Source organism: Gopherus flavomarginatus, chromosome 1 (genome assembly GCF_025201925.1).
Source record: "Gopherus flavomarginatus isolate rGopFla2 chromosome 1, rGopFla2.mat.asm, whole genome shotgun sequence".
Classification (NCBI taxonomy): domain Eukaryota; kingdom Metazoa; phylum Chordata; order Testudines; family Testudinidae; genus Gopherus; species Gopherus flavomarginatus.
In genome coordinates, this window is record NC_066617.1 from 179,313,448 (window position 1) to 179,328,315 (window position 14,868).

At 46.7% G+C, this 14,868-nt stretch overlaps 2 protein-coding genes across 2 annotated transcripts in view; one reads left to right on the forward strand and one right to left on the reverse strand.

The window, feature by feature from the left end:
• GPA33 (glycoprotein A33) overlaps window positions 1-14,868 on the forward strand; it is a 208,447-nt gene that overhangs the window by 157,563 nt on the left and 36,016 nt on the right. The window lies entirely within an intron of this gene.
• Window positions 2,450-3,436, reverse strand: LOC127043218 (zinc finger protein 436-like). Its single transcript, XM_050937048.1, has 2 exons — window positions 3,165-3,436; window positions 2,450-2,945 (listed from the first exon to the last, which is right to left on the reverse strand). Exons 1-2 carry the CDS (start codon window positions 3,434-3,436, stop codon window positions 2,450-2,452), a joined length of 768 nt encoding a protein of 255 aa, XP_050793005.1.

Below are 14,868 nucleotides of genomic sequence, written 5' to 3' on the forward strand. Positions count from 1 at the left end.
CGCCATCAGCAGCCCTTTGGTGGCAGCTCTACCGCCGCCACTTTATTTTTTGGTGGCGGGTCCTTTCCTCCGAGAGGGACTGAGGGACCCGCTGCTGAAGAGCCGGAGGTGCCGCTCCTTTCTGTTGGCTGCCCCAAGCACCTACCTGGTGCGCTGGTGCCTGGAGCTGGCTCTGCTCCCAGGTCTGTAGTCTAATCACTAGGGTAGTAGGTAATTTAGACTGGATATAAATAATGAATGTAGGAAACCTGGGTTCAAGTATCTGCTCCACATCCATTTTAATCCCATCATTGCACCAGTCCTTCAGTCACTCTAGACACTTGCAGGGTAGACATGAATCTCTAATGCAAAAATGCTTCTGTGGGGGGGCTCCTTCCTCCACCATAGAGAAGCAAAAGAAGGCACAATCCCAATTATTTTCCTTTGCAGGTCATCTGTAGAGGTGTTTCCCTAAATGCCTTACCTTGGGGTCCCAATACTGGCTGCAGAAGCAAGAGGAAGAGAGTCATGTGTAGCTTACCAAAAATGGAGCAACAGGGTCTGACGTATCCTCAAATGCACACACTGCTTGTCATTTGCACTTCTATCCTCCCCTACCCTGCCTTTACCCATACTGTTCCCTCTGCTCAGGGAGAGTGACTTCTGGCATAGAGCAAAGTTCTTTACTTTTATTTTTTTAATGAAAGCCTACCAGCCCTGAGGGGACTGCAGTGCTAATCAGCAGTGCCTTCCACACAGGATGAAAATGAATGTCCATAATAATACCTTGTTTGTTCACAGCACCTTCCATCTGAGGAGCTCAAAAGTGCTTTACAAAAATGAATTAATCTGCACAACACACTGAGAAGTAGGTCAGTATTAACCCCATTTAACAGATGGGGAAACTGAGACCCAGAATTGAAGTGAGCTTCCCAAGGCCACATAGCAAATCAGTGTCAGATCCTAGCTCCCAAGTCTGTGTTTTATCCACTGGGCCATGCTGTATCAAGGGAGGTCTAGAAAGACTATACTTACATGCAGCTTCTGTAAAGCAAGGACTGGCTATGTAAATGGTCATTTAAGGAAAAGGCTTCAGTGGGAGTTTGTGCTCAATATAAAGCTTCCAACAGTTTCCCTGGAGGGTCCTTTCATGTGGTGGTGTCTTCTTAAGCCATGCTCTAAAATTGACTTGCTAACATAGCAATCACAAAGAAGTGGATGGGGACGAGAAACCGTATACAATGAGATCTTGGGAGTGTGCAGGACTCTTTGGACAGGTAAGGGGCTTCAGGGAGCTTGACCTGATCCAGCAGAGTACAGGAACTAGGCTGAACAGGCTGCTTGATCAGTGACTGGTGCAGCGTGAGAGAGAAGCAGAGGGCAGTGTACACTGTGGAGGCTATTACACTGGTGCTTGCTGCCAACACTTGCACTGTATTGATGGAGACTGGCACAGTGGCAGATGCCATGGCATTAGCCTTGCTCAGGCCAAGTGCAATCCAAATGTCTGTGTGAACTGTTGGGAGGAATTTTGTTTGTGAAGGCATGTGTGCTACAGGAGCACTGGGGGATCCAAAGAGGGGCAACGATGCCAAATTTCTATAGGGTAGACAAAGCTCAAGCGGTCAGGATCTTCTGATAAACCCAGAGTCCTCCTTTGAAAGCTTGGTGTTAAGTCCTGGGTCAAGTGCAGGGAACACATTTCTATGTCAGGTTAAGCACTTAGGCTACGTCTAGACTACCCGCCGTATCGGTGGGTTAAAATCGATTGCTCGGGGATCCATATATCGCGTCTCATCTAGATGCGATATATCGATCCCCGAGCGCGCTTATATCGATTCCGGAACTCCACCAACCCCAACGGAGTTGCAGAATAGACAGGGGGAGCCGCGGACATCGATCTCGCGCGGTGAGGACGGGTGAGTAATCCGATCTTAGATATTCTACTTCAGCTACGTTATTCACATAGCTGAAGTTGCGTATCTAAGATCGATTTCCCCCCGTAGTGTAGACCAGCCCTAAGACTTGGAAGCACATTTATCAAAGCAGACATTTTCAAAAGCATTCTCTTCTAATACTGGATGCCTAACCTGTGACACCCAGTGCCTGGGTTTCAGAGGTGCTGAGCTCCTGCAGCTCCCATTGACTTGCAGTTGTTAAGGGTCCGGCACCTCTGAAAATCATCTTCTGGATGTCTCGAGCTGGGCACTCAAAATCCAAAGTAATTTGGGGAAATCTGGGTCTACACATCTCAGCAGCATGATGTGACTCCATTTAATCTCATCCCTCCCCATAGCCTCAAAATGATCACTCCCACCATTGCCTGCCTCCCATCCACCAGATCATTGATTCCTGGCTAGTTCATCTCCTTTTCACACACACCGTTACTTCACTGCCCAGCACTGCCCCCCCATCCCCAGTCCCACAAGGCCTTGTGCCCAGCAGCCGATTGCTATGTGGCATACAGTCTCTAGTGCTTTCTGAACTGTGGCTGGAATTGGACACTCTCCCTGCACTTGGTGCACTGGAAAGGTTTCTCTCCCCGGTGGATGCTTTGGTGGCTGCAAAGGGTGGTGTTCCGACTGAATGCCTTCCCACACTTGGCACAGCTATAGGGCTTCTCCCCAGCGTGGCTCCTCTGGTGACTGTGGAGGTTTGAGTGCTGGATGAAGTGCCACCCGCAGTCAGCGCACTGGTAGGGTCTCTCCCCAGTATGGGTTCTCTGATGCTTGATGAGGTGCAAGCTCATCTCAAAGCTTTTTCCGCAGACGGTGCAGGGATAGGATCTCTCCCCTGTGTGGGTCCTGCGGTGCTGGAGGAGGTTGGAAATGTGGCTGAAGCCCTTCCCGCAGTCCGGATATTTGTAGGGTCTCTCTTCCGTGTGGGTGATCTGGTGTCTAACCAGGGTCGAGGTCTGAGCAAAGGTTTCCCTGCACTTGGCACACTGGTAGGGCATCTTCTCTGCCCTGTGGCCAATCAGTCCAGAGTGCGCTCTGACTTTTTTCGTGTAGCTGGTGCATTGGTAAGGTATCTCTCTGGTGTGCACTCACTGGTGGGTGATGAGGATGGAGCTGATGATGAACCCTTTCCTGTACGGGTACATTTATAGGGCTTCTCTCCCATGTGAGTCCTCTGGTGTTTGACCAGATCCGACCTCTGCTGGAAACATTTTCCACACAGCACACTGATAAGGCTTCTCTCCTGTGTGGATCCACTGATGTTTCACCAGGTTTGAACTCTGGTTGAAGCTCTTCCTCCACTGAGTGCATTTATAGGGCCTCTCCCCAGTGTGGGTCCTCTGATGTTTAATAAGGTCTGTGCTCCGGCCAGAGCTCTTCCCACGCTCCGTACAGTTATTGGGTCTCTCCCCCACATGGATTCTCTGGAGGTTAATAAGGTTGGAGTGGATGCTGAAGCTCTTCCCACACTCCATGCATTTGTAGGGTCTCTCACCCATGTGAGTTCTCTGATGCAGAACGAGCTCAGCACTCTGGAGGAAGCTCTTCCCACTCTCAGCACATATGTAAGGTCTGTCCCTCGTATGGGTTCTCTGATGCTGGATAAGTTGTGAGCCCCAAGTGAAGCTTTTCCCGCACTCAGTACAGGTGTTTGGTTTCTCTCTCTCATCTGGGTTCTGCCCTGGACAGTGAAGCCTTTGGGTCTCCTGCAGTATTTGAGAGATATTGTGTCTTGTCTCTTCTCTCCAGAGTTTTTCTGCTCTCTTTCTGACGTGTGCTGACCCAGACAGTTTCTTCCCTGGTCAGGACTCAGGGAAACATTCCTGTTAAAGCTTTCTAATCACAACCCAAGTGATCTCTCAGAACCTTCCTGCTGAGGATTTTGCACCTCTCATCATTTGCACTCATCATCCCATCATCTGCTGGAAAGAAGGAAAATTCAGACATGATTCATGTCCTTTATTTGACAGAATGAAAACTTTGGGAAGGGAAATTGCAAAGGGATGAGAGTTGGTTTTTTTATTTGTAAAAAGTGTTGATAAGCTTGAAAATCAGGATACAAATCCCACAAAACTCTTTCCTAGAGGCAGAAACAAGGACTTGGTAGGTGCCTTTTCCAAAGATCTGCTCTGCCTTTGCTAATTCACTCCCCACATGAAATTAACAGGATCACTCATAGAGCAGTAGCACTAACTCTTTGTCTTTTTTTTTAATTACGTGTAGAACAGATTACCAAGAGATGTGGTGGATTCTCTATTACTTAGATTCTATAAATTGAGGTTGGAAATCTTTCTAAGAAAGATGCTGCAATTAAATCACAAGTCACTGGGCTAGATGCAAAAACTGAGTGAAATTCTATTGCTTGCTTTATACAAGATCAGACTACAGGATCATAATGGCCCCTGCTAGCCTTACAATTGAGGAATCTAGGAGAGATGTAAATGTTTAACTTATTCCTCATCTGTGCATGAGGGTTGGCTATTTGGGACACACAGCTCTTCCCCCTTTCCATCTGATATTAAAAGTCCATCTTCGGAATAGGAAATCCTGCTAACAGAAAGCAATAAGAAAGTATGGTTGTTAGTTAAATGTTTAGTATAATGATAGTTGCATGATTTGAAACCCCAAGGGGAGACTAGAGATGGCAAGTAGCCAGTTCCTGGGTCCACTCAGAGCAATCAAAGGCTCTTTCTCCTCACAGCTCTTCAGAAGCCCCTCATCTGTTTGTCTCCTACCATCATCTTCCCTTCACTGATCTGGTCACAATGGCACCCCTGGATCCAGGGAGGTATTTATATTGTGGAATTCATGGTCCTGTTTGAACACTAACAAATATACGGTTTAAGTATCAGCGATCCTCTTATTCTCCCTCAACTCATGCTAGGACAGGCCCTTAGCGGAGAGGCAGGGCAATGGGGAATGGGGGTTTGCTCTCTTCCTGGTGCCGCATCCCAACATAGCAGCAGCTGGGATACTTACAGCCTTGCAACGTACACCTCTCCCAGTCCCCTGACATCAGAGAGATTCTTTGGACCAGATCCTAGTCCCTGCTGTGGCAGTTTTGGATTAACTGGCTACATGAGTATTCTCCCAGAGGGAGAGAATCCCAAGGTGAGATAGGACCTGCATAGTGGCTTGTATGTCACTGCCTCCCAAGGCTCCACATTGAGAGTAGGGAGTGTAGCTTTGTCCAGCTAGTGCAACTGAGGCTTGGTCTACACTAGAAACTTATGTTGGTGTAACTATGTTGCTTAGGGGTGTCGAAAATCTGCACCCCTGAGCAGAGGCACTGACGTTCTGTGTTCCCGGGGGTTCTCGACCCCCACTTCCTGCCGTCGCTCCTCTTCCTGCATGCCGCTGAACAGCTGATGGTGGTGGGCAAGAGGCGCTGGGAGAGAGAGGGAGAAGCTAATTGGCAGGGCCACCGACGGGCAGGAGGGCTGGGGGGGGGGTAGGGGAGGACCTGATCTGTGGGCCTGCCAGTGGGTGCTGAGCACCCTTTTTTTTTTCCTGAGCATGTAAGGAGTTGGTGCCTATGCCCCTGAGTGATGCAGTAATATTGACCTAACTGCTGGCGAAGACAATGCTGTGTTGACAAGAGGGCATCCCCTATTGACATCGTGTCTCAGGGAAGCTCTCCCTGTGGCGTAGGCAGCATCTTCACTAAGTGTTGCAGCACCGGTGCAGCTGTGCCACTACAGCACTGTGAGTGTAGACAAGCCCTCGGAGTAACTTGGAGGATGCTATAAGCTATACTTCAGGACTAGAGCAGCACCCAACAGGCTGAGGCTCAAGGAGGTGTAAAGGCAGCTTATACTGCTGCTCCTGGGGCACTGGGCATCAAAGAGCCAGTCCTGAGGATCTGGCCCCTTGTCTGCATTCAAGAAACAGCAGAGTCAACTACACCCAAGCTCACCTGGAAGGCAGGTGTAAGGAGTAATGCCACCATCTGCTGCTCTCTGCTACTCCCCGCCAGCCATCCCGGGTGCAGGCTGACCTCTGGGAGAGGCTGGCTTCACTGGAGGAGGAGAGGAGGGAAAAGGTGGCAACATGGGGAGTCCAAAGGCTGGGCCAGGAGCGTGGCTCTTGGTGTCAGGTAGGACAACAAACTGAGGAACAAGATGGGAGGTTAGTAAGGGGGTGGAGGTGAAAGAAGCAGTTATCTTATTCAAGGAGTCAGAGCTGCGAGGAGAAGCCATGCAGCAGGGCCCAGGGCTGTAGTTACTATGGCAACATAAGCAGAGATATTCAGCAGGTGTCAGTGAGTGGGTCTGAGCCTGCAGAAGCCCAGATGCTCATGAACAGCCCTGATCCCCTCTGCTGGTGCCTGCCTGCGCAGGGAAGGTGGTGTAGGGCTGGCTGGCTTCAGGGAGTCATAGTATAGGATAATCAGTGGGACCAATTGTCTCTTGAAGTGCCACTCCTTTAATCTAATCCAATGCTCTAACCCAGAGGCAGGCAACCTATGGCACATGTGCCAAAGGCGACACACGAGCTGATTTTCAGTGGCACTCACACTGCCTGGGTTCTGGCCATCGGACCAGGGGGCTCTGCATTTTAATTTAATTTTAAATGAAGCTTCTTAACATTTTTAAAAACCTTATTTACTTTACATACAACAATCGTTTAGTTATATATTATAGACTTATAGAAAGAGACCTAAAAACGTCAAAATGTATTACTGGCATGCGAAACCTTAAATTAGAGTGAATAAATGAAGACTCAGCACACTACTTCTGAAAGGTTGCCAACCCCTGCTCTAACCCTTAGGGTACACTCCCTTCCCCAGGATGGCACAAATCTTGCTGTGGAAACTACACTCCAGTCTTGCAAGTGGGGAAAGGAGCATTTTCTGTATCCCCTTTTCACATCCCCATAACCACTCTCCAGTCTGCTGTTCAGAGCATTCCTGTGCTCTGAATCCTATGCAGCATGCTCTGCACTACTGTTTGCCAGCAGAGACCTCACTGCATGGTCAGCCCCCTACTCTGCATTCTGCTTGCTCCCAGATGTTAGTGGATCATTGAAGGTAGAGATAGAATGGAAGAGATTGATTAAGACTACAGCCAGCCCCTCTGCCAGAGCCAGGTGTAGTGTCTGATAGAGAACAGAGCCTATGCTGCACTGATGAGTCTTGCTAAACTCAACGGCGGCAACAGGCAGCAGCGCTCCAAGTGCGTGCCTGGGTCGGCAAGCCACGGGGGGCGCCCTGCCAGTCCCTGTGAGGGCAGCAGTCAGGCAGCCTTTGGCGGCTTGCCTGCGGGAGGTCCGCTGATCCCGCGGATTCGGCGGCAATTTGGCATTGGGTATGCTGAAGCAGCGGGATCAGCAAAAAAGCTAGAGCCGCCCCTGGCAAGACCCACTTTCATCTGTTGTAGCATTTTCTAAATCCCACAAGAGCTGGCCTTAGATGTGTTCCCCGTTCACATCAAATGCCCCATGGGGAGTGTTAGTAAAGTCCTTTTTTGTCCTACCTGCAGGGAAACATAGACCTAGAGCTCTTGGGCTGCAGCTTCTGGCAAGAAAGAGCATGGCACACTTCCTGGAAGGAGCAGGGGACTGGCCCAGCTTACCTCGAAGTGCAGCTCCAATGAAAACTTCCTGTCAGAGCAGTACTGCTCAGGTGCACTGAATCCAATGGGAACCTTTCCCCAGCTTCTGGATTGGGGATTTTTGAGCTATACTTTGATCAGTGACAGCTTGAGGCACGCAGAAATTCTCCAAAAAGGGCCATATTTCTGTAGTTTAATGTACTCATCCTGCACACACCCACATTGCATATCATTTCAAAGCTTATTTTATGTATGTTTAGATGGAGTATGATGTGGAGCTGCCAAGTGGCTCTGTAAGCCTGCAGGCAAGGTGTAACAATGGCATCCAAAATGAGAAAGTGTCATGTTTTGACACTTTAGAAAAACTGCAACGTGATAACATCTCGCTGTGATGATTATTGGTCATAGCTACTAAATGACAATGTATTGAACTATTTTGATTGGTTTTGCATGGGCAAGTTTTTTTTTCCAGAAAAGTTTAACCTGTTTATCATGTGACAATAATGGCAAACAGCAACATTTTGCAATGTATTAACATGAAATGTCCTGACATCGCATATGCTTAGTTGTCAAAATATCTCACAAGTGTTTAGAATAGTTTTTTATATTTTCAGTTGAAATTTGCTGACCAGATCAGTCTCACCCTGAAGATTGTGCACCAGTAGCAGTAGTGAGCTCATAGTTTGTACCAGATAGTGGGAAGACAGAAATGTACATGAATTCCTACTGTTAATACTTAGCCATTTTTAAGCCATTGTTGTACAGTGTACCACAGAGTCTGACCAGTGGAAGGTTTAAGTTTGTAATTGCTATGCATGCAGTAATAGCCGTGGAAATATTCTAGAAAGTATCTTTTTAATTCAGTGACATTTATGCAGAGGTCAGTATTAGTGTTAGCAATGACAATACACAGCTTCATATTGGGCTTCAGTCAAAGTGCTCGCTAAACAAAAATGGTAATTTTGATCCTACCATACAGATTTCATTTATATCTAGTCTAGAACAAGTCTGTATATTTGTACAAAATGAAAAGTGGTAGTAGTGGTTGTGGTGAAGCTAACAATATGTGTTGGGAATTTTACTTCTAGAGGGATATTACAATATATGAAGACACGGAAGATACAGGCCCCTTATAGCTTACATCCAAGAGAAAAAGACTCTCCACAAACTTATTTGTCAAGAAAATCAAAAGAATGCAAATGTCCAAAGCCACCAGTGCTAGACAGAATTGGTCCTGTTGCATTGTTTGCCTGAGAAAAACACACAACAAGAAACTTCATAAAATAGAAATATTTGAGAGGGCAACCAATCTAAGGGAGGCACCACTTCAAAGAGGAGATGATGACGTTGCGCAGAATATCTTTGGAAGTCTTGATTGCTAAGGATGCAGCTTATCACTCAACACTGCCTTTCTTCCTACTTGAGTGCAACGTCTCTTTAAAGCAAAACCATCTAGTTACAGTGCAGCAATACAGTCTCCTTATGGCATTGCATTTATCAGATGAGAGCTAGACAATGATCTTATGTACAAGAAAGTTCTTCTGTCCAACCTGCTACAAAGATTTAAAGCCCTACTTCTGTCAGATGTAGAAACTGCAACCTCTTCCAGTAGCAAATTACATGCAAGATTAGAAAAACATTGTGATTCTGCAATTTAATTCCATGCACAGCATGGACAGGGCAAGTCTACCATTGTCTATGCAGTGTAACATTAGCTAATACTATCCAAGTTGATAATAATCTGAAGCAGGCACTTAAGTCATCCAACTATTTTATGGATGTTCTTCTGGTGAGTGAGCCTATTGAGCAGCTTTCAAATTAACAAGTGTTTTGTATAATACCCCTTCAATCCTTTGGTCTGAAATAGCCAAAATAAAAGCCTGAGAATATTATCTAAAGCCAGGTGATTGTAGTTTACAGAGGTCAGGTACTTCTGTGCCCCAACTGATGCAGAAGTTTGTTCTTTGGTTGATAGATAAAAGGGCATATGATTCAGCCAGCAACGAGTATCATCCTTCAGAAGACATTCAAAGAAGATGCCTCTCAACTGCAGAGTGTGTAGTATCTAACCATTCTGAAATTATCACACCACTGCATAGAAGCCTTACTGCACAGCTGCACCATGAGTTTAGGTCTTGCAATTTAATTGCCATACTACAACATCATTGATTCTGCATCAATTATGATTAAGGATACGTGTTTGTCACAGAGGTCGCAGATATCACAGATTCTGTGACTTACTGTGACCTCCATGACTTCTGCAGCAGCTGGTGTGGCTGACCATAGGGCTGCTCAAGCAACTGGCCCTGGGGCCAGCTGCTCAGGTGGCCTTGGGGGCAGCCACACTGGCTGCTGCTGGAGCAGCTCTGCAGCCAGCTGGTGGGACGGCCTCACAGCCAGCTGCACCAGCTGCTGCTCCAGCAGCCCCAGGCAGCGGCTGATGCGGCTGGCCCCAGGGACCACCTGAGCAGCAGTCCCGGGGGCGGCAGGAGCAGCCACAGCTCAGGGGCTCCCGGCAACAACCCCGGGGTGGCTGGAGCAGCGGCTGGTCCCAGGGGCTTCCCTCGCCCCCTTCTGGGCAGCCAGAACAGCTACTGGCCACCCGGGGCTTCCCTTCCCTCCCAGTGGTGGCTGGATCAGCAGTGGGGCCCCAGGGCTTCCCCTCTGCAGCGGCCACAGAGGAAAGGGCTCCCTGAGCTTCCCCCTCCGAGGGAGCAGCAGCAGGCTTCCCAGGGCTTCCCCCCCACCACAGCTGGAGTGGCAGCAGGCCCCCCTGGGTTACCCCCCACAGCTGGTGCCACAGGCTCCCTCCCCCGCCAGCCTCACCCCTCACAGTACCCCAACCCCCCCCAGATTCAGTCAGGGGTATTTATGGTATAAGTCATGGACAGGTCACAGGGCCATCATTTTTTGTTTTTTGCCTGTGACCTATCCATGACTTTAACTAAAAATACCAGTGATTAAATCTTAGCCTTAGTTATGATGAGCTGAGGAAGTTCATCATCAATGCTGCAAAAACTGAAGTAGAAAGACTCCAGGGAGATGTGTTCATTCCAAATGGTGCAGGAACAATTTGTATAGTGGGGGTGCTGAAAGTCACTGAACCAAAGAAACCCTGTATATATGATGGAAACCACTTCAAGCGGGGAGATGCAGCAACACCCTCAGCACTCCTAGTTCCAGCACCTATGCGCTGGTGGAGATCTCATCCGTGAAGGAGACAAAAATATAGCCATGAACACAGAGACCGAACATGGAAAGAATGCCTTCCATTCAGTGACTGAAGTGGTATTTCAAGAACAGTCTGCAGATAGTTCAGCATCACAAGAAATACCACTGAAACATGATACTCTCCCCCATCAGAGTCTCTTATGCAGGGTGCAGCATCTGACAAACCTAGAATACCTCCAGAATCAACTTGCAATGCACAATACTCAAGAGGAAGCAGACACAAGGATGCTTCTGCATTCTGTATGTGCCAGTATGGCTTTTGAGTCTTTTGATGTCAAGGAATCATAGCACTTAGGTCACCTAATACAGATGTTTTGATCCTTGCTGCTCACTATTTACCGAAAACGGAACTGTGATGAGGAGGCGTGGCCTCCCTCAGAGATTGACAAGGAGGGACCACAACCTGCCCCTTGGGTTGCAGAGCCTGGAAGGCCATGCCCGCCTCACCAGAAGCTGAGGAGGAGGACACGAAGTGGAAGTTTAAAAGGTGGGCCCTGCAGCTCAGTTGGGCTGGAGCAGCTGAGGGAGACAGACACATCCCGCTTGCTGCTGGAGCCCGAGGAGGACCCTGGCCACACTGAGGACTTGCCAGAGCTGCTGATCAACCGAGTGGTTGCTAGGGCTGTCTCTGGCCACCTACTGCGGGGAGATGGAGGACAATGGAGGTGTTCATCAAGGATAAAGTAGGAAGTAGCCCAGGGGTACTAGACAACAGTCTGGTTGGGAGTTTGGCATTATCCTAGGTCAGTGTATTGCAGGCAAATCCCCACTGACCCAGTGGTGGACCACTCTGCCACCATTAGGGCCCTGGGCTGGGTGCAATAGGGTGGGACTGGGTCCCGCTACCCACTGCCATCCCAACCCTAGGGTGGCAGCCTCCCCAATCTAGGACATGAGGCCTACGTTTGTCAGCAGTCTGCCAAAGCCAGGATGCCCGACTGTTTGTTGTTGCTCTGCCTTGACTGCAGGCCAGAGCCCTCCGTTTGCTGCTTCGCCTTGCTTAAGGGCCTGGACTTATAGACTCTGCTACTCTGCCTTGACTGCAGGTCAGAGCCCCTTAATGGGTGGTGCTCCGCCCTGCCTGAGGACCTGGGCACCTAGATTTGTTGCTGCTTGGCCCAGCTTAGGTGGCTATAGCTTTAAAGACAGCTAATTCCCCTCTGAGTGAGCGCTGCAACAAGGGTGTGACTACAAGAAAGCATGGCATCCCTCAGAGATTGACAGCCATACACACTTACAAGAACACACAAATAACACATATATTGAAGCAGGCACCATTACCAGCACAACCTACAAGCACTGCTTCATACCTGCGCACGCAATTTGTGAGACTCACGCCTGACTTCTGCAACATACTTCCTGCTATACACGCATTAACACAATGTGACACTGTGTCATCCTTATTTGGTATTGGGGCGGGGGTGTGTGGAAGAGGAGGATGTGTTTCATGTTGTTAAAACAAAGGGAGCTTACTGCTTTAGAGATCTTGCCAAATTGGGAGAGTGATGGACAAGGCACAATTTCTGCAGCAAGGAAGTTGGTAGCAGTGCTTTATGACCAGAGCAAGAAAGAAAAGGAGACCCACAGAGGCTTGAATTGCTTGAGCTTCAATCTGTCAAAAAAGACAAGACAGTGGCTAAACTTCCACCATGTGAGGACATTTTTGAAGTGCATGCCGAAAGAGCATCTTGGCAAACAAAGATTTGAATGTCTTTGGCACATAGGTAAACCAGATATTGGATCTCCATTGCAACATGGATGCAAAAATGTGGATGACAAACTACTTCCTGTATTTGTCAAGGGCCCAATGACATCTGAGCTTCTACAAGATCTTATTTGTGCCTGTACCTATAGAGATTACTGGACAATCAACTGTGTCTGTAGTCAGAACAATCTTTGCCTTGGCATGTACACAATTCTGTGCAGCAATGAAGACTGGTAAGCCAGGCACTCTGGACAGAGATCATAATGAAGAACAAGATGATAATTATGTTGCCTAGAAATGTCACAAGTGCTATTACATTTCAATAATACCTGTACACATTTATTTATTAGCTTTTGGTTTACCTTTAGATTGTTGTTGTGATGCTTTGAGTTCTCAAAGAAATCCAATTTTATGTCTTGAAATAATAGTCATTAAACTAACAGAATCAAATGCAAATATTTCAAAGTAATCATTTTATCGCGCTGATGGTGTCATTGTTTATCCCTATTTCTATGGTAATGGCACCAATTGATAGCTCCACATCATACATCATATTAAAGTAGACATAATAAGCTTTCAAATGATGTATGATGTGTGTGTATAGAGAAGTTACACTGAGTTGACCAAATCAGTGGTGTCCGCTGCTAATCTATTTCTGCTCACTGAACAACTAGCTGGTGGCTCATTAAGAGGAGGGAACTTGATCTATGGGTTGTGGAGATTCTGTGTTATGGCGTGTGTTAGACAGGAGGGTCAGACTAGAAGGTCTAACGAAGGCAGTGTTTCATAACCAGTGGTCATGAAAGGCAATCGGGGAAGGGCAGAGGCTGTTGCAAGGTGTTGAAAATTTTATTGCAGTCTAAAGGAAAGATTCTTCCTCTCCCGCTTGCTGCAAACCCTTCCCCTTGAAGGTCCAGTATTCTCTGTCAACCTTCCAACACCCACTTTTTTCTTTATTCTTAATCTAGAGAAAATGTAAGGGGATTGTGCAAATGTTTGACTTCAGATAAGGATTTGCAAACTCTAATTTTTGAATTACGTAGCACTGATTTAGGGTATTTCCAGGGATTCTTGGAATTTTTAATATTTCTCCAGAACAGAAGCTTTTATTAAAAAAAAAAAAAAGTCAAGAAAAATGTAGCTTCTAGTCTTTCTGGGCTGGGAAGGAAAACCTTCCCCAACCTGTAGACAGACTGAAACGATCTCTGAGGGGCCTGATCCAGCAAGATTCAGTGAGTACCTTCAGTGACAGATCCTAGTAGAAGCGTAGCACAATACCAATGATATCAATGGTATGTTCATACTGAAACACACCACCACCGCTAGTTAATGTCAACACTAGCTGTTTCACTGTGGAACACTTAGTCGTAGCATTTGGCTAATATGCTTTATCCTGCTAATTGTTACATTCAGTTGGATCATTCCCTATACATAAATATAACAAATTCCTGTCCTCAGCCACATTCACTGCTTCTCCATTCATTCAGGCTCCATTTCCACTCTCCTAAGCCATCCATCACACTTATTTTTAAGTTTTTCTTTCTGTGGAAAGGAAAAATCTGTCAAAACCACTTATTTTTTTTCAGGAACAAAAAGAATCCTAACAAGAGTATTGGTCCCTTACTATATGTAAATGGTAGAACTATCAGCATTAATAAGGAAAAAGCAGAAGTGTTCTGTATTCGGGAAAAAAGCACTGCAGTTATATGTAACACTCTTTCCATTCCACTAGTATCTCAGAGTATGTTAAACAGCAGCTGCCAAAGTTAATCATTTTAAATTCAGCAGGTCTGGCTAACTTGCATCCAAGAGTTTTTAAAGAGCTGGCTGAGTAGCTCACTGGACCACTAATGTAGATTTTCAGTAAGTCTTGAAACACTGAGGAAATCCTATAAAATTGAAGGAAAGCTAATGTTGTGCCAATATAAAAAAATAAAGGTAAATCAGAAGATGAGGAAATTATAGGTCTGTCAATCTTCAGCCACTTTCTTTTGCTGCTATTAGGGAACACTAAGACTTTTGGGATACAGTTTGTATGAAAGACAATGCTGACATTTTCAGAAGTGACTAGTGATTTTGGGTACTCAAGTTGACACCTTAATGGGACTACTTTTGGGGACAAGGCTGAATGAACCTATGGCAGACATTTAAATGGAGGAGGAGAGATTCTCATCCAGCTACCTGGTGGAAGCAAAGAATGACTGCAGTTTGGGATCAGTATATTTGTGACAATAGAATGAGATTAGCATCAGTTCTGGAGAGGTACAGGATGCCACAATATCGTGGAGAATACTAACAATGTGTCCAAGTCTGGTGTAAGTCTCACTAATGTAAGGATAGAGGATAGTCGGTCAATGTACAAACCAGTACAAACGACAAACTCAATTTTTTGTTACATTTCAAGGGAACTCATTCTTAAATAGGCAAAAAAATCCACAGAAAC